The sequence below is a fragment of the Terrapene carolina genome, unplaced genomic scaffold (genome assembly GCF_002925995.2).
Source record: "Terrapene carolina triunguis isolate 2854851 unplaced genomic scaffold, T_m_triunguis-2.0 Scaffold234, whole genome shotgun sequence".
Classification (NCBI taxonomy): Eukaryota; Metazoa; Chordata; order Testudines; family Emydidae; genus Terrapene; species Terrapene triunguis.
The window spans coordinates 4,984,788-5,004,117 of record NW_020664585.1 but is presented as its reverse complement, the minus strand read 5'-3'; the positions used below and the strand labels follow the sequence as shown (position 1 = coordinate 5,004,117).

The following is a 19,330-nucleotide window of genomic DNA, read 5'->3' as shown; positions in this document are numbered from 1 at the left end:
GTTCTATAGTAACGACAAAACTTAATGGAGTCTAGTGGTCTGACTATATCTAGGGGTCCACAGACCACAGGTTGAAAACCACTGCTTTAGAGCTAATGTATAATATTATTTGATATTTTCAGAGACATCAGGAATAGATAACACACAGGTCAACCTGCAACACTAATGACAGGACCTAAAATGTTTATGGGCCCCACCTGCTTACGGGTGGTTGAAAACTGCTCATCACCTCCCCCTGCTGTACAATGTACTATTATACATGATCAGCAGCACTGAGCCCGAGGCCAACACTAACCAAAGAAAAATAAGTAGGAAAGCCAACTAAGCAGGCATTTCTGCAGGAGGTATTTGAAAATGAGCATTTTTCCTCTGTAATTGGGTATAAAGTTGATTGCGAATCTGTGTATACCAGGGGTTCTCAAACTGGGGGGTGGGACCCCTCAGGGGGTTGCAAGGTTATTACATTGGGGGGGGGGGTCACAAGCTCTCAGCCTCCACCTCAAACCCCACTTGCATCCAGCATTTTTAATAGTTTTAAATATATAAAAGTGTTTTTCATTTATAAGGGGAGTTGCATGCAGAGGCTAGCTATGTGAAAGAGGTCACCAATACAAAAGTTTGAGAACCACTGGGGTACACAATTGTGATTTTTGAGAGGAGAGCTATTTATATTACTAATGCCATTCTCTTCCAGGTATTTCTGTGCAATTTGAGATGGAAAACTGGAACCAATCAGGGTTGACCTTTCTTCATTTTTAGAGCAATTTTCTCCTGTTAATAGACAGATTGAATCTGATGTGCGTACATTCATAGGAACCCAGAATTCTAGGTATTTGTAGAATAATGTATCAGGTTTCAAAATAAACTCAGAGCTATGCTTATGAGCAGAGGGCCCTCTTTGCTCGGGCTAATGAAGTAATATCCTATACTGGGGCCAGGAGGGAATAGAGAAAAGCATAGGATTTTAGAAGAGCTGGCATGTTAGGAAGTTGGTCAGGATAACAGTGCTACTTGGGCAGTTTCACTCTACTTACATTTTGCATGATTCCACTTGGATAGGATATCCTGTTTATCGCTTCTCAGCCTTCTGGCTAAGAGAGGTGAAAACATTATCTAGCTGTTGTGGCCTGCAAGAAAACTGGTATAATGTTTGAGATTTCTACAGTGAGTAGTGAATGAAAGGTGCATTATTCAAATCCTAGCTAAACAAAGCTGTCAGCAAACTTTAAAATGCTGGTGAATTATGTAGCAGTGGCTTGGAAGGGGCCCTGGTTATTCAGTTAAGGATACCTGAAGCCTTGGTCAAAGGCAAAGGGCTTGTCTACATAAAGAAGTTTACTGGTCTGAATGTCCTTAGTGGGAGCTTGTAATAAATCAGTAAACTTCCCTATGTGGAGAGATCCTCAGACTAAGCATTTGTATTTAAAGACAGCTAAAATTAAACTGCTCATTTATCTTACTTGTACTAAAACATATTGCTTGTTAGTGGAAAGAAGGTGCCTACCTCAAGGCAAATGGGAGGTTCTATACTGACTAGAACAGGAGCGCCACTTACTTTGTGGAGAGCCGAAATCCAGTTTTACTCAGAGGGCTGGGGCACAAGTTTGGACTACCTAGAGCCTTCAAGTCATAGATCCTCTCCTGTATTTAGTTGTAGTGTAGTAGGGCCTAGGAGCCCTCGTCACAGGCTAGGCCCACTATACCAGGCACTGTAAAAACAACAAAACACTCTCCCTATCCCACTGGGTAGAATATTGCCTTTGTCTTGTAACTCAGTAATTTGTTCACTTACTATCAACTTTGCTCAGTTGGCAGATCATACTCACCTTTAGGGCCCTCACTATTTCTGCCTCCTCCACCTCTCCCTTTCCTATAGCAACTCCCAGCTCATGTTCCATCTGCTAAAATGATCAGCAATGAAATAATGAATGTTGCGGACTCTGGAAGAAGTCACTGCATTGCTTGACTTGGGTCACGTGAAATTATTTTTGCAACCATGTGGGCTGCTTTTAAGATTTTCTAAAATTTTGCAGAAATCTGAATGTCATGAAGGCAATAAAAATACAGTGAGTGGGCTGCCATCTCGTCTGTGGCTCAGGAATTTGACAGCAGTGGATTAGACTGTATTTTGATAGATGCCAAGGTGTCCATTTTTAGACTACTTTGCCCTTATGTAGCATATTGCAGTGGCAGATTTTTAAGAGGTCCATCTACCTTGGCCAGTGAGCAAGACCTGCCGTAATGGTCCAGTGCTGCAACATTCCAAGCACTTATGTGCTTGGCTGAACACCTCAGCAGGCCTACTGATGTCTGTGGGACTATTTGCATGGTTAAGTGGTTTGTTGGATCAGGACCAGAGTGCTCAGCACTTTGCAGGATCAAGCTCTGGTACATGAACAAATGGAAGCACAAGGCTCAGGTGATTTGTCAAAACACCCCCAGCAAGTCTGTCAGAGCCAGAAACTGAAACCAGGACTTACTGATGATGTGGGAGTAAGGAAATATACCAGGGGAGTCACACATACACATGTGAACATTAAAGTTAATAGTTATGGATAGTTTCCTGTCAAGAGAGACCCTTAGTCCATTTATAGCAGGATGGGGAAAGTAAGAACACTGACTAAAAACCCTGAAAAAGTTTACCCCAATTTGTCACTAGTACTAGCCAGAAGCCATAAGGGCCTGTAGAGGATATCCTTCCCACGTAGCGTGATGACCGAGCCTAGTACTCCCATCACTTTAAATGGGACTAATGGTTCTAACAGTGCATTTCTGAAAGCTGTCACTCGCTCTTATGTCATGTAAGAAACTCCATCTGTTTGAAATGCAGGGCCACATTCCTCATAATAGCACAACTTAAAACCCCTAGCAGTTTTCTAATTCAATCCAAACTGTGTTAAGATATGCACATTACAAAGTTAACTATAACTGGAATCAGACAAACCTCAGTTTTTTCCCAATTTTAATGTGTTTTCAGAAAATTTAGAACACCAATTTGTGAGGATAAACTCCATTGGAGAGAGAAAATACAGAACGCAGGTAGCCACGGAGCTGAGGCACCTTCTTGATTATTGGCAGGATTTGCGAATCCACTGTCTTCTGGTCTGCCTTGCGTTGTTCTGTTATCTCATATTTCTAAAGAACAAAATTAAGAGAGTTAAAATACTGGAGAGATTTAGGCACAGTTGGTTATCCCTACAGAGATAAGGCTGGCTTTTGCTTCCTGCCATGGCAAGGGATTTTTCACCGAGTCAGCATTTCTCAGCATTCACTTGGAATTTTCCTTTCCAGTGAACAACAAACAAAAAGTAGTTCTATTTGGGCCACAAGACTCAAGTCACCTACAGTAGATAATTAAAGCTGTTTGAGTTTACACAACTGATAAGAATATGTTTAAAAGAGTAGGAATAGATCTTAGCTAAAAGAGCTGTTGCTAAATTTAATCAGCTGATGCTATGGTGCAAATGGAGTCCCTAAAATCACAACACATGGAACACTTATGGACAACAGACCATGGAATGCGCATTAAGAAAATTCAGGGCTATTTTATGACTCAGTTTACAGTACAAGATTGAGTCCATGCACATAGGAGACACTGCTTTAAGAACCTGTGTTCAAGCACCTCCTCAGTATGGAGTTATTTTGATAACATTTTAAGATTCGCCCCCCCCCCCCCCAGTGTTAGACACACACAGGCTTTTCAGATGTTACCTCCCTCACTATCTCCCTCACCAACAGAAGCTGGTCTAAAAAAAAAAAAAAAAAAAAAATATTACCTCACTCACTTTGTCTCGAATATCCTGTGACCAACACGGCTGCAACACTTTTCCCAATGCTGTCATATTCATGCATTTTAGTGGACCTGACCTTGCTTTCTTTTAACATGTTCTTATTCTTAAACATTAAATCTGTTTCATGGAAAGACATCTCCCTCCCCTTCCATCTTGGCTACAAACATTGAAAAAGACATTTGCAAATAGGAATACTAATCATTGTTATCCTTACTTCTTTCTCAGTGTCAAAGATCTCGCCTTCTTGATGTTTGGGCTTACGCAGCCTCTTCTTCTTAAAGTACGCATCGGTGAGATGTTTTGGAAGTTTCACCCCAGAGATATCAACTTTGGTAGATGTGGCAATAACGAATTTCTGGTGAGTCCTGCGCAGAGGGACACGATTGATAGCCAAGGGTCCTGGTGGCATAGAAAAATACTTAGAATGAGTTGCAATGTCACCTTATCACTGGAGAAATAGTACCCCCTTAGCTACACTCAAAGGAAGGTCACTCTCCATTAGGATGATTAGTTTGAAGTGGTTGTGTTCTTGCAGAGGACAGTTGGCTTCACCTACTAAAATCTGAACTAATAAAGAAAATTAGGAGACGCCTTTCTCAAGACTTCTGATAATGCTAAGAGCTTCCTTGCGTTGTCAGTATTTTCAGATGTTAAAGCACAGTGATACTTCATTAAAAATGTGTTAGCTCCACAGGCTTAACTGCAAGTTATTGGTACTGCCAATGAGGTACCCTCTTTTGCTAGAGGAAGGGCACTTCACTCCCTCTCTCAGATTTCCAGTGCTATCCAGTGTTTCTAGCATTGGAAGACTGAATGATATCAGAACTTCTAACAGTCATGTCATGGGTACCTCAGGTTTGTCAGAAAAATTTCTATTCCCAGACAAGTACAACAATGGCAATCATGGTAGAGTCTGAAGACAGGCTGCCTGGACAGACTTACAATGAATTCAACAGGAATTCAAGAGACTTGAGTGAATAAAGTTTCTTACCTGTTACCAGCAACAGGCCACTAGCAAGCTGCTTCAGGAAGACCACACGCTGAAAACCAAACACAACATTAGTCTGAGACAGCAATGCTAAATGCAGTTTGATGTCTGAGAAAATATCAGGACCTGATTTTTGTACAAAAAGTTACAAAGGAGGAGAGACACACTTTAGCCAGAAAGGCAAAAGGCATAGCAGTACCAAATCCACCACACTTTAGAACAAAGACTGTTCTAATTTGACAGGACCCATTCCCAATGGTTAGGGAAACCAAACTAGAAACCTAAGGAGCTGGACTATGTTTAATTGTCTAGTTTAAAAAACTGGAACAGGAACTGGCTTGGGACCCAACAATTTCATTCCTAAGTAGCCCCTTTTGTAAGTTACATGGGTTTATATTGGGTAAAGTCTGGCAATCAACTGCAAGTCCCTCCAATTCTTTACCTATCACAGTGGTATAAGCAAGGCATGGTCTACACTTCTAGGTACATCAATGTATAAATTGTCAGTCGGGGTGCGGGGCAAACCCCCACCCCTAGCACTGACCGAAAAACTCCTTCTGTTGGTATATGCTGCATTTATAATAGGGGGCTATGGCATCACAGGCTCTGCAGAGCATACAGAAACTTCTAACAGACCAGCCAAGCCAATATTTTGAAGAGCAGATGTGGCATGGAAGGATATATGAAAGACAATTCTCCTTTACCTTGCCTCTGTGGCGACCAGTGAGAATGATCAGAACAGTTCCTGGAGTAATAGAAGCCCGCAGTTTCCTCTTGTGTTGGCAGAAGGGCTTTTTGCCATGACTCAAGAGCTTGCGAGGAACGTCTTCAGTTGGATAATATCTAGGCTAGAGAAAAAGCAGCAAATTATTAGCCAAAACTACACTTTTACTATTCCATCAGCGAATTTAGCGAAAACAGTTTAATCTGAGTTTTGATCCTTCCCCTTTTAGTGGATGCAACACCTCTTCTCTCATGGGAAGACTATTTTTCCTGAAAGGCCATTTCCACCCTATCCCACTTTAGATTTGTTTGTTTCTCTGTTGTGCACAGGATTCACTTTGCTGCAGGCTAGCATTTTACAGAAACTGGCACTTCTGAGTGATACATGTTAGGTACACGATGTTGCATTTTGCATCAGATAGCTAATCAGTTACACAACAGAGAAAAAATAATACAGTAAATGTATGTTATTTGTGATTGTATTTACAATTCACTACAGAGACGCCAGAGGAGCCCTACTGTGCTGCTCATTCATAGGCCTAGGCCCATTCAAACAATGGGCCTAGTCCATCATGGAGGTTGTCAGCATCTTCCCATGGGAAACTCCTTAATGCTGCATGCAGTAGTCTCCCTTACATGTCAACAGGCAATTAGCCCAGTAATATACACCCAGAAGCCAACTGTACACATTCTCTGATTCAGGCCACGTCTACACTGCCCAACAGAGGTGTGAATAGCAGTGCTGTGCTGTAGCTCCCCCATGTGAACACTGTGGGTGTGAACGAAAAGGTTCCTAGTTTGCCTGGAACAGCTGCTCTCCAGCTTTATTGTTAAGTGTGCCACTTTCTTTAATAAAAAAGTTATTGTGAAGTAAATGTATGGAACATCAAGCTCCCATAGCATCAGTGATGCATGCACCAGTTACGGAACACCTGTTCTAGAATATTGCAACACAAAAGCCACAATAAATATAAAGATGTGATATGCGTATCTTTTTAAAAGCAAGACTTACTCCCCACCCCATTTTTTCAAACCCCCTCCATTAATAAGTCACTAGCTTAAATGCGAGTACCTACATAACAGTTTTACAGTGCTATACAGACAACCTATGTGGAGATTATACTGTCTTATAGCCCAGAAGTACATCAATAGCAGCACTATCTAAGGAAATTTTTCAATACAGAATAGGGAGCATATTCTCTTGTCATCTACATCAATGCAACTCTGTAACTCAGTGTTTTGCAGGAGCAAAATTCTGCTTGTGCAATTTAGTTAGTTTTTTCCACTAATCTATTCTTACCATTTTACGAACTTTTACCACACGGTTGCCTCCATTCTTATCTCCCCCAACTGGTTTTGTGAGGGTAGCAGGTGCTTTCTCTCTCTTTTTCTTTTCTATCTATTGACAAACCAAAAAAAAATTTCAGACAAGTTAACTTATGAAAGTTTGAGACACAACCTAATTAGTTAAACATCGAAATTCATTCCCCTTATACCTTTGTTTCTGGCGCATCATACTTGCGCTTGTAGATGGCTTTTCTGGCATACATCGCTGATCGGGAATATTTCCCAATTCCTCGGGCCAGCACTGGGTTACGGCTTGCATGGTGCTTTTTAGGCTTCTTTGCCTTCTTCTCACCTGCCTTCTTCTCGCCTGCCATCTACCAAATATCAAAATAAAGTATTAGTGATTGCCACATTAAACAAAGAAACTGTACAGAAAAAATGTAACGGCTGCAAAAAACAAAAGCAAATTATACTTAAAATATCCATGGTATTCCTACAGTGGTCTTGAGACTATTCGGCTATGTTTACTGTACTATCTTTTGCATCAAAGCCACCTAAACTACACAGAGCCTAATCAAGATGCACAGGACACCACATCCATTGCATCTCGCTTGTAACACAAGGCCACGTATGTAGTAAATACAGGTGATACAATTCAGATACCTGACCATGTCCAAAAGTACTAAAGCAGAGAGCCCAGGGAAGAGAAAAATGCAAATACAAGTTGGGGCTGCAACTGCATGACAGCCCATAGAGCGAAGTGGAGAGAGGGGCAATAACCAACTTCTCATGCCCAAGGCCAAAACCACATGGTGATTTGGGGCTTTTACATGCCCTAGACAGAGTCCCCAAGGTGGCCAGGCTCAGATATGATTTACCGCAGGGAGCAGAGACTGGAGGCGAAGGAAGAATCTCCGTCCTATGTGTGCCCACCACCCACACGATACGATCTGCCTCTGGCTGGAGCGTCCTCATACGTTTCGGACCAAAGGCTTCAAGCCGGGCTGGGGCTGCACTTTACAGGCTCCCAACCTCTGCTCCGGCTGAGTCTGGTCACCGCCCAGGGAAGAGGGCTCCTAGGATCACCCCCCACCCGAGGAGTTATTCAATCCATTACGGTGGCTGCCGGATCCCCAGCCACACAGTCCCCATAGCGGGCCATCCGCGGCCTACGCTCCCCGGAGTTACCGGGGCCCGCGAACCCCGCACATACGTGCCCCCCCGCATGTATCCGGGCCCCCCGGAGCCACCGAGCCGGACCCGCGGGCCCTTCGGGGCCTCCTCACGGCAGATGGTGGCAGATAGTAACTGCTACTCCCCCGCAATAAGCGCCGCCACTCCGCCATTCTTACCTTCCTAGAAGGGAAAGGGAGCAATATCCGGGAACCCGGCTCTAAAGCGAGTCCGGCGTCTGACGTCACCCCGTCCACTCCGGGGCACGCTGGGAGATGTAGTCTGTGGCCTATAGCGGTTTCTGGCTGCCTATAGCTCTCTACGGAGCGGAGGAGGGTCAAGATCTGGGTCAAAGGGAGGACACTCTCGCCCTCTGGTTATAGAACGAGGTAGTGGAGGTTGGTCACGAGTGGGACTGACTGGATTCTATCTTGGCTGGGGTTGGAGAAGAAGGTATGTGATGTGTTGAGTAGTTACAGGGCTTATGAGTTCTGTTCTTGGTTCTGCAGATGGCTTAAGCCCCCCCCCCCCCGCAATGTAGCAAACAACTAAGTGTTTAATTTCACTATCTGGAACTTGTAAAAGTAAAGTTTGTGTAAATCTGCAGAATTGGGGTCTTGATTAATAATAAACCTACATGTCAGCGTCATGGTTCTATATGGTTTAGTTTCCCCGTCTGCATATTATGTCAAATAGCTACTTCGCAGAGTTTTATAAAGGTTACTTAAGGTGACACTATTGACTTGAAAAACACAATTGTAGACAAAAATTGTACCTACTCTTATGTGTAACCCCCAACTATAAATGAAAGAGATCAGAGACATTTCTTTTCTTTTTAAGTTTGTTTCTTTGAACTTTTGAGAGCATTTTGAATATAGTAAAGTATCTTGTTGATGGTTAGTTGCGCTTCCCTTCTCAAGCAGTAGGATGACTCCAGCGTGGGAGTAAGATGCCTTCTATTTCTGTAAGAGGATTTTTTTTTGTTTTAAATAGCACTGTTTAAAAAAGGATCTCGATCAGCAAACTAATTTTTTTGAAAACAGTCATTAAAAACAAGTTAACAGTGTCGCCTCAGATCATGTTTGTAAAAGATTTAGATGGAAGGTGCTCCTTTAAGTACCATGTGTTCCCATGAGACATTTAAAAGCTGATCCGGTGCACGCAGAGAGTGCTCAGAAGATGCACCTATGGGTGCACGCAGAGCTCCTCTAAACTATCCAGCCATCATTCCATGCAGATCCCTCGTGCCAGCGGAGTTCCTGGGATAAGGAAATGCAGCCCTCAATGCATGCACCCCGTGCAGCCCGCAGTGCTCCAGGCCAGGCAGCCGAGCGCGCGCCTCGCAAGCTCGCCCCGCCCCCACCCATGGAGGCTGGGCCGGTCGCGGACGGATGACGTCGTGGCAGGCTGCGCCGGGGTTCTGTGTCTCCGCGGCCTGGCTGCGGCTGCTTTTCACGCTCCCCCAGGCCGCGTCCCGCCGGGGGAGGCCCCCCCACCCAGTGAGAGGCCGAGACTCGGGGGGACGGGCAGCTGCAGGCGCCGCGGGGGAAAATGACATCGCGGAGGTGAGGCGAGGGGGCCGGGGCCACCTGCCCCTTTCACTGTGGGGGGCGGGGCCCCATCTTCCCCTGGAGCAAAGGGCCCGGCGGTGGGCGGCAGAGACTCCCCCGGGGCAGGGCGAGCCCCCCTCCCCCCTGGTGCGGGGCCGCTCTCTGCTGCGGGTAATTAAAGGGCAGCAGCCCCCCCCCCATGCCGGGTGTTCTTTGGTGTAGGCAGGGGCCCTCCCCCTGCAGATCACAGTTTAATTTATTCAGTGACCCAGTAAAGTGTCCGTCTGGCATTCCCGGATCTGGAGAATTCACCCCGTGTGGCAGTGGGCATTAGCAACAGATGCATTACTGAGTGTGCGGATTTGGGCATTAAACCGTGAATCAGCTTCTACAATTACTAAGTGCAGGCTAATGTTTTAGGTGGCCTATACGATACGTGTAGTTTAGCAGGGCTCCGCTCTCTCTGCGCTGAGGGGTGAAAACATTATCTACTTCCAAAGACCTGCAATATTGCTGGATTTAGCATTTGAAAAACTCAGTTAAATTTGAGTTTATTGCAGATGTGTATGTCTTTCTGCATCTCATTTTTACTTTGTAGAAGACTCTTGTTTATCCTTTGTCAGTACATTTCCCATTTATTTTCTTTTATTCACTCTTTTTTACCTGCATTTAATTCCTTTGATTATGAAAGCTGACAGTATTTTTAAAAATCTGATTTGCTTTATGCTGTCTGTTTACTTTTTCTTTTTCAGTTTAGAATGATGAAGCTAGATTATCAATTTCATTTCAGGGTTCTCTTCCCTCCTAGCACCATATTATTGTGTGTGGATCTCCAGCAGCTTGGGTAGATATTTAAAGTGGGAGGGAAATTTTAAAATTGAAATGGGGGTGGGGGTGAAATCTTAAGTATTTCTTTTCATATCAGTTTCAGTGATGCTTTCCCACCCCCCCTTTTAAAATAAAGCCTAAAATGCATATGCCTGCATTAGTTAAGTGCCCATTTTACAGTATTTGCTCACTGACTGACTCTTGAGAATTAGTCCTCTTAGCCCATTCAGAAGTTAAAAGGGGTTCATGAGAGAGAGTGAATAAAGATTAGAAATACAGACAAACCAGTGAGCCTATAAGTAGGAATAATTAAACTAAAAGTCACCGCTTTCCCGATCTGTCTAGTTGTGTCAGCCAAAACCCAGAAGCACTCTAATCTGTTCTGCAGTCAAAACGGAGATCTGAGTAGCCCAATCATGAAATGGAGAATCATATTGATTTTGTTTCTCTTTTCAAGGTGGTAAATCGATACTATGCTCCTCTCTCTCCCTCCCCCCAAAATTTTGCTGACTATTCAAACTCTAATCAGAAAAGAGAAATACACTGTTAATGTAGTGTGTGATTCAAGGATGTCCTAAACCTTCTGAGTTCTGCCAAGGGCTTTTGTACAGTCATACCCTGATTCTCCAGAATATTTCTTTATCTGAAACAAGGGCATGTTCCCTTCTATCTATCTATCCCCATCCACCCCCTCTATCTATCTATCTATCCCCATCCACACACACACTCTTGGAAAAGGCCTTCTACTTATCCCCATTGTCCTTGTTGTAAGTGATGTTTGACTGTCTCATTGGTTATCTTTCCACTAGCATTTTTGCCTTATTGTAAAATGCCAAGTAGAATGCTGTGTGGCTGAAACTATTAAATCATGCTTTGGGGAACATTAAACCCTCTGTTCTCATTGTGGTCATAAATAGAATATGTTGCTATGTATTGGTTTTTGATTGTATTCTAAGCTCTTGGTCAATTTTACACTAGGAGTAACTCCTGTGTCTGCTTAGAACAGAGCTAGCAAAGGAAAGCAGAAAAAAATCTAAAATGCATTCCATTCCTATGAAAGGAAACGTAAGTGAAAATCCTCTATAGGGTTTATATTACTCCTGTCTGTGTCTGTGCAATCCTCTGTGCTCTCCCACCAGTGTTGGAAAGGATGTGGCCAGCGTGGTGCAAAAGCGCAAATGTGGTGGCAATATGCCAAATGAGGTTATCCTGATCACCGGTCCGGAACCATTTAACATAGATCACTAACACCCCCATTTCTTTCTATTTGGGGTGGTTGACAAATGCATCTTCCTACTCAAAGCCAAAAATACAAGGGTGAGCAAGCAGGAGAACCAGTTACCATTAGAACAGAAGTTACAACATGTGCAAAAACTTGGTCACTTTCCTGGATGTACCTTTTTGGGTCCCAAACCCCAGCTTTGGTGGGCTATAGGAAGAAAGATCCTCCTTTCATAATCTCTTGCATGATTCCATAACCAATTTTCAAATATGTTATATTAGGGTCCCTTCTGTTCACTGAGATGTATTATCTTCATGTAACTTTACATGATGTGTCTAACTAGTAATGTGGTGGTATGTATATTTGTGTACTTGGAGGACCAGGTGTTGCAAGTAGTGTGTGTGTGTGTGTGTGTGTGTGTGTAAACTTGCAGTGAAGTTAATGGAAGTTCTGCATGTGGCATGCCTGTAGGATTGATTCCAATATGTTCACATACCTGTATCTATGCTTCTCTTTTTCATGTAATTATAACTAAAGTTCAATAAAATCTTCACTTAAATCCCACATACATTAAAAACTCCTGCCTGGCAATGTTTTGAAGTTATTGCTTCTCGTAGAAGTTATATAGTGGGGTGTGATTGTGGGAAACCTACATAGCCAGATTGTTCCTTGGAGTACATTGTCTAGCATCCAGTCCAGTTTGGTTATTAAAATCCCAGGCAATGCGGCTTGCACTGCTTCTCTTGGCAGACTATTCCAAAGATTAATACATTTCCCCATCAGGAAACTTTTCTTGACATTCAGGCAAAATTTTCCCATTATTAATTTCATCTTCGTTCTATCCCTGTGTCTCCCTGTATACCACATAAAATTCTTCTTGCAGTTTACACCTTCCAGGTACTTGTAAAGCTGCTTAGTCTAGTTGTACACATTTAGGACCAGACGTTTAAAGGTGTCTAAAGATAGCTGCTTTTGAAAATTGTACTAGGTGCCTGCCTCTATCTTTTGGCATCTAAATACTTTAAAAAGTCTAGCTCTTGGTCCATATAATCTTTAATTCAATCCCTCTGACCTAAGTTATTGTTTTTTTTTGTTTGTTTTTGTTTTGCAGGGTCATCTTGTCTGTCATCCTGTTGCCACTTAATGGCTGGTCACCAGTGTGGGTTAAGTCCGTCTTTCATAATCCACAGTCCACATAATACACACTATGTGTTAACCATAGATTCCTCTTTTCTAAGCAAATGTGGTCATCTGGGGTCCAGAAGAGGTTAAAGTTATCAGTTACTTAATTGGGTGAAAGTGGGTAGCAGACAGTCAGGTTATGTTGCTGGGTTTAGTTGGTGATGGTAGAAACTTGCCAATCCAGCTAACAGGCTTTACTCTCTTCAACCTTTCAAGGTAACTATGTTGAATATCATGCACGTACTGTGTGTATTTTTCAAAGGAGATGAGGAAAGCTGAGGTCCTGAGTGGGCTTTGAAGATCCCATGACTCTTAGGGCTTGGCTACACTCAGGACTTCACAGCGCTGCCGCGGCAGCACTGTGAAGCGCAGGTGTAGTCGTGCCGCCAGTGCTGCGAGAGAGCTCTCGCAGCGCTGTATGTACTCCACCTTTCTGAGGGGAATAGCTTGCAGCGCTGCGAGCGAGCGTGCAGCGCTGCAGGCACTGATTACACTGGCGCTTTACAGCGCTGTACTCGCTGCGCTCAGGGGTGTGTTTTTTCACACCCCTGAGCGCAACAAGTTGCAGCGCTGTACAGCGCCCGTGTAGCCAAAGCCTTAGGGAAGAGTAGACGTTTTCCCCAATTTTCTTAGCCAAAATGCATGTCTCGCTGTTGTGCTGATTGGTTACTGCCCAGAAGCAGCTACATTTCAGTGGTATTGCATATTTATAGTTTGAAGAGCTTTGAGGTCTTTCAGGATCATGAGCATTGGATAAATGTAAGATTATCTGTCAATTGATTAACTCTTGTCTGTTGTGATAAACTCAAAGTACTGTAGTTGGATTTTTACTTACATTTTCCTGGTTTGAGCTATACCCAGAGTAGTTTATTTTTTTGGTGGCTCTGCTAAAGGTGCAATATTCTGAACGGGGTTCTCTTGGTTAGATAGGATATACACAGACAGATCTAAGGTTCCCATGTAGAATTACTTCCTTTTCAAGTTGCACTTGTGCACCTTTACTTCTAATTTCCCTGGGTATATTAGCTAGACTGACTCTGTTAGGGACTTGGCTGTTTTGGAAGCTCTAAAAGTGTCCAGAGTATTCTTTAGGAAAAATTTGCCGGAGTAGGGAGTATGGAGTATTACTTTATTGGAATAATAAGTCTTTCTCAATTTAAGCTGCCAATCAAAGAGATGCCCTATGTTTAAACATGCACTTGCACAGCTTTCTGTTATGGCAGCTTACTGTGAAATGTGGATTTATGTTGGGAATAATCAGAAATGCTATGTACATTTTTAGTTATAGTATTTTTATAAGTGTAACAGCAGATTTCTGCCAAGCAGCCAAGTGTCTGTATTGCTGTGATGTTTTGCTTTACTCAGGGGAAAAACTCACTGGGTTTTTTCAAGAGCAGTGGATTCTGCTGCTTTCTCTCAGATATGCTGTGTAAGTCTATAATCAAAGTGCATATGTCCAGGGGTGCATGATTTATAGCAGTTACAAAAATAATGAAGCCTTTCAAATGTCTAGGAAGACTTTAATTTCAAGAGTTGAGGTGAAAATAAAACCCAAGAAAGTAGTTTGGCAAAGCCACTGGAGTCAAATGGTTGCACACTGTTTGCCCAGCATTTTGCATTTCTGTGACAGTACTGTATTTTGTTCTGTGTTCTGTCTTGGCCAGCTGGGTGGCAGTGGATACAGTCTTGCTTTTAGTTTCTCAGCTTTTAAAACATGTCTGGTTAAATTGGGAACTCTCCTCAGACATCTGATTGTGTATTGTTTCTCCATTGATTCCCCTGGTACAACTGGGGCAGACTTATGCTTTGGTCCAAAAGGTAATTGAAATAGTAGATATTTACAGCTATAATTAAGTTTCTGTTGTAACTTTCTGGAACACCTTTTGGTAGAAATTTTCCATGCTCAGTCTGTGCATGAAGGTGAACTCATCTAAAAAGTGTCTTGTTTTGTTTTTTTAGTATTATCTTTGTTTCTGAATTTTTGGCAAAGGAGCTGATCTTATTCGTATGTGTGCAATTTTGATGTGTCTTTACTATACATGTCTGTATTGATTCAGCTTCCAACCTATATTTCCCTAGCTCACTTCCTTGTGAGAGAGAGCATCTTTTGGCCTGTACAGGGGAGCCCTGATGGAGAGGGAGATAATGGATAGTGAGGGCTGATGCAAACCTTAGATTTTCTCTTCAGTTGATTGCATTGATAGTATAATAATCCTAGTCTCTCCTTAGTTCACAAAGCTTGTGCCTGGATATCATTTCCAGTTACCTGAATCATAGGACTGGAAGGGACCTCGGGAGGACTAAGTATTATCTAGACCATCCCTGACAGGTGTTTGTGGGCAGTAGAGTTGTTGGCCATCTTAATGTTGCATTACTTCTGTATTGCAGCAGAGGAATAAAACTTGTGCGATGATACGGGAAACATGGACTTGTTAACTAAATCACTACAAATAAGTCTGCTGAAATGTAATGCCATAGGTGGTGATGCTGAACTCTTTAGTTATAGATATAGGCCATATATGGTTTTCCTCCGGCGAGGTCCACTGTTTTGGTCATTCAGGAGGCTGCTTGTGGGTGGTGAAAACCAATATGATGTTCCTCTGTGTTTTGTATTTTAAGAGTGTGATATTTTAGGACCATAGGAATTGACAGACCAGATCAGAGCATTGCTCCATCTAGTCAGGTAGCCAATCTCTGGCAGTGGCCAGTACCAGATGCTTCAGTGGAAGGTGTAAGAAAGCTATATTTTGGACAATTGTGGAATAACTTGTCCACAAGGGAAGTTTCTTCCTGACCCCCGTCATCAGTTGGTGATCGATTTTATGCCCTGAAGCATGAGGTTTTGTTTTATTTTTACTTTTTAAATAAAACTGTCTTAATGCTACTTTGGATGTTTTCAGTATTCTTATGTCTAATTTTTTCTTCAGTCCTAATAAGCTGTAGACCTCCATGGAATCCAGTGGCATCGAGTTCCGCAAGTTGTGTGTATGTTGGTGGTGAGGAGTGCGTGTTTTTGTTCTTATTAGTTGTCTTTCAGTTTCATTGAATGTGACTTTGCTGTTGTCTTATGAGAGGATAAATATGAGTGCCTGACTTCCCTGCTCTATACCATTTGTTTTATATACTTTTTATCATGTCTCCTCTGAAATAAACAGTTTCCAATGGTGTGGCTATAGTACTTCCACTTATATGGCATCTCTTATCAGAGGATCTTCGCGATATGTAGAAGAAAACCTACTTTTAACTGGTGACACGAAAAGTACAAGTTAGAATTACATTGACATTTTTTGAGATGATTTTTTTCAAAGCATAACAAAATTCTTTAAAATCCAATATTGCATCCAGTGATTTTAATGTTATCTGATATTTGTGTGGCAATGTGGCATCAGCTAAAGAGAGATTCTGGTTTTAAATTATTTTTCTTCTTTATCTTGCGTAGATGGTTTCACCCGAATATTACTGGAGTGGAGGCAGAAAATTTACTGCTGACAAGAGGCGTTGATGGCAGCTTTCTGGCCCGGCCCAGTAAAAGTAACCCAGGAGATTTTACACTTTCTGTTCGGTAAGTTAAGTGTTTGAGAGGCTCTGTCCTTAATACCCACTTGGCCCAAACATACAGAAGTTTCCAATTGCCATTGTTCTGTGGAGAGCAATCCTGTTTGGGTAGAGAGATGAGACTTTTGTGATCTACATGTTCTTCTCTATTTCTGACTTCTGAGTCTGTTATGTTGATAGTTTTACATTTTCTTCTGCATAGGAACCCAAATGTCTTTGGTTTTCCAAGTTGTGCAGAGCTTGGAAGGCTGTGGATCCTGGCTCTGTAGTGAGCCAGAAAGGTAGAGGTGAAATGGCAGCCAGTTCATAATTTCTCCATTCCCTACCCTTTTAAAGAAATCCATTAGGCTTCCTGTCCAAAAAGTAGCAGAGCTGACGGCATTAGCAAGATCATGCATGTAAGATCTGTGCTCCTTTATACTGCATTCTGTCTTCTCTTCTCCCCCTCATCACCCCGTTAGCTACACTGATAGTACTTAAAAACTTGCCAGTTACCTTATATAGATATTTGCAGTGTAACTTAATGCCAAAAATGTGCTTGGCACTGTACAACACAGCATGCAAATATAGTCTTTGCCCCAAGGAGCCCACCCCCTAAAAACCCATACGAGAAAGGGCTCATGGAGAAAATCCAAAGGAGGGAATAACATAATTTTTCTTCCCTCTGTAATGTCTCACTTCTTAGGGATTGCAGAAGAAGTGAGGGGGATTTGAATGAGACTAGGATGGTGGCTTGTCAAATAGAAAGAGATCATTCCACACACACTCAAGATACTTTCCTATAACAAGAATAAGGAAATATTGAGGTAATCTCGTTTGTTAGGAGAAATGAACAAGTTTTTAAAGGCAACTCCTCATGTATTCCAGCTTCTAAAATGCGCCTTCTGGAGTACGTGTCCTCTGAGACAATGTGGGGATGGGGAAGGGGAAAAGGGCATGTCTGACACTTCATTGTTGCCTTAGATTTTAAGGTAGTCTTAGTGGAGCTGAGTCAAGGGAAGGAGACCTCATCAAAGATCTATGCATTGGAGGGGGGGAGGGGCGGCTGAAGTTTCCTGACTGAGAATTCCATTTAAGTCCTACCTAGGGCAGTCTTATGATGGCCGTTGATCTCTGCTCTTCATTGATATTAGTGGAGGTAGAGGCTAATTGCTTACATAAATGGCTATCCTTGACTGATTGTAAGGAGCAGACCTGTCTTTAAGGGAAATCCCCATGCTGGGGAACCATGTTAGGATGTCTGAGTTGCTCCTTGAATGTGACAGTTGGAGTCTGTCCAGCCTTTCCTAGAGCCTGACTGCTATACCGGGCAGAGCTGGACTCCACTCTGAAGAAAGTGGTAGCACAGAACCCCTAATGCGGCATCTTGTGGATGATGAAGACTTCCCTCCGTCATGAGAATTGCATATAGAGGACAGGAGGTCTGTGCAGCTTCTATTGGACAATGTGGGTCTATCTGCACTGCAAAAACAAAAAAACCTCTATGGCAGCGAGTCTCAGAGCCCGGGTCAACTGACCCAGGCTTGTGGGACTCACACTACAGGGTTAAAAACAGCAGTCTAGACATTTGGGCTCTGAGACCCAGGGAGGGAGAAGGTCTCTGAGCCTGGGCTCCAGCCCAAGCCCGAACGTTGACACTGTTTTTAGCTCTCTAGCCTGAGCCCTACAAGCCTGAGTCAGCTGATCCGGGCTCTGAGACTTGCTGCCGTGGGTCGTCTTTTGCAGTGTAGATGTACCCTGTGGGCTCATGAAGACTGTTGTGGTTCAGTGGAGCCATTAAGTAATTATGGAATGAAAAAAATCTTATTTCTGTACTGACTGTTAAACAACCACTTCCTCTTCCTGTAATCCTTGATGCTGTTTCATTGCCCTGCTATTAGATGTATAGTTGCTTCACTCACAGTATGCAGTAATTTAGATATGCTGCATTTCATCTGCTGGAAGGTGACTGACATATAAAGCTAATCTACTAAAATTTCCAAGCTAGTAGAGTGGAATATTTTAAAGTGATTGGTTTGAAATTGGCGAACTTGTGTAAGTTGTCTTTTTCTTTTTCTTTTCTTTTCTTTTCTTTTTTTTTGGTGTAATAAACATTTAGGCGAAATGGAGCTGTCACGCACATCAAGATCCAGAACACAGGAGACTACTACGACTTGTATGGAGGAGAAAAATTTGCCACGTTGGCTGAGTTAGTCCAGTATTACATGGAACACCATGGGCAGCTCAAAGAAAAGAATGGAGACGTAATAGAGTTAAAATATCCACTGAATTGTGCTGATCCTACATCTGAAAGGTGAGAGAGAAAAATAGTGGTGAAAAATATGAAGGAGTCCATTCTCCTTTCCACGTATGCATGTAATTCCTATTAACCTTAAAAATTTGCTTTTACTCAGTGTAAGTAAGGGTGGCAGTACCTTACCTTGCAAGTAGTCCAACTGTTTTCTGTGGCACTACTTGCAAAATAAGCTATTACTCAACTTGAGTAAGGGTGGGAGAATCTGGACTGGAGAGGATAGGCCCTATACGTTGCAGTAACTAAAACAAAAACAAAGTAAACTACACAACCCGCTTTCCGATCCTTCTTGGAAAATTTCATTGGTTGCAAAAGCTTCAGAGAATTATTTGTGTTACTGCAGTGACTTCAATATATATTTCAGAGCATATTTTTATCCTGGTAACCCTGTATTGTATGTGGGTTTAAGAAAACAAAAGTCAAATGCAAATACACAGATTGCTGAAACTGACATTTTTAACAAGACAGCACTGATCAGTAGGATCTCAGACTTTGAATACTTACTAAGGAAGTATAGCGAAGGAACTCTTCAGAAATGAATGTAGTTCTTTTTGGAAACTGGAATTAATTAGTCTTGACCCATTATTCAGCATTACGGCCAGTAGATGTCAGTTTATTCTCAGAAGTGAAAAGCAGGGAAAAATAATAGAACCACGCCATCATAAGGTCTGATGAAATAGTTTTCCTTAGACACTATGGATACATTCTGTTAACATAAGAGCACTGAAATCATGCAAG

General features: G+C 42.5%; 2 protein-coding genes across 3 annotated transcripts in view; one reads left to right on the top strand and one right to left on the bottom strand.

Moving 5' to 3' along the window:
* Window positions 1-2,945: 2,945 nt before the first annotated feature.
* On the bottom strand, window positions 2,946-7,188 carry RPL6 (ribosomal protein L6). The gene is made up of 6 exons (XM_024196257.2): window positions 6,999-7,188; window positions 6,803-6,901; window positions 5,484-5,627; window positions 4,783-4,831; window positions 4,006-4,190; window positions 2,946-3,135 (listed from the first exon to the last, which is right to left on the bottom strand). The coding sequence occupies exons 1-6, from the start codon at window positions 7,161-7,163 to the stop codon at window positions 2,983-2,985; spliced, it is 795 nt and encodes a 264-aa protein (XP_024052025.1). The 5' UTR covers window positions 7,164-7,188; the 3' UTR covers window positions 2,946-2,982.
* A 2,245-nt stretch (window positions 7,189-9,433) lies between these two features.
* Window positions 9,434-19,330, top strand: part of PTPN11 (protein tyrosine phosphatase non-receptor type 11) — a 34,026-nt gene continuing 24,129 nt past the window's right edge. Inside the window, exons 1-3 of one of the 2 annotated variants that reach the window (XM_024196258.3) lie at window positions 9,434-9,527; window positions 16,184-16,306; window positions 18,398-18,592. In XM_024196258.3, coding sequence (XP_024052026.1) covers window positions 9,514-9,527; window positions 16,184-16,306; window positions 18,398-18,592 — 332 coding nt within the window. In that variant the 5' untranslated portion in view covers window positions 9,434-9,513. Of the gene's footprint in view, window positions 9,528-15,543; window positions 15,584-16,183; window positions 16,307-18,397; window positions 18,593-19,330 lie in introns of those variants that run through there. The other variant, XM_024196259.2, reaches the window with a different exon arrangement.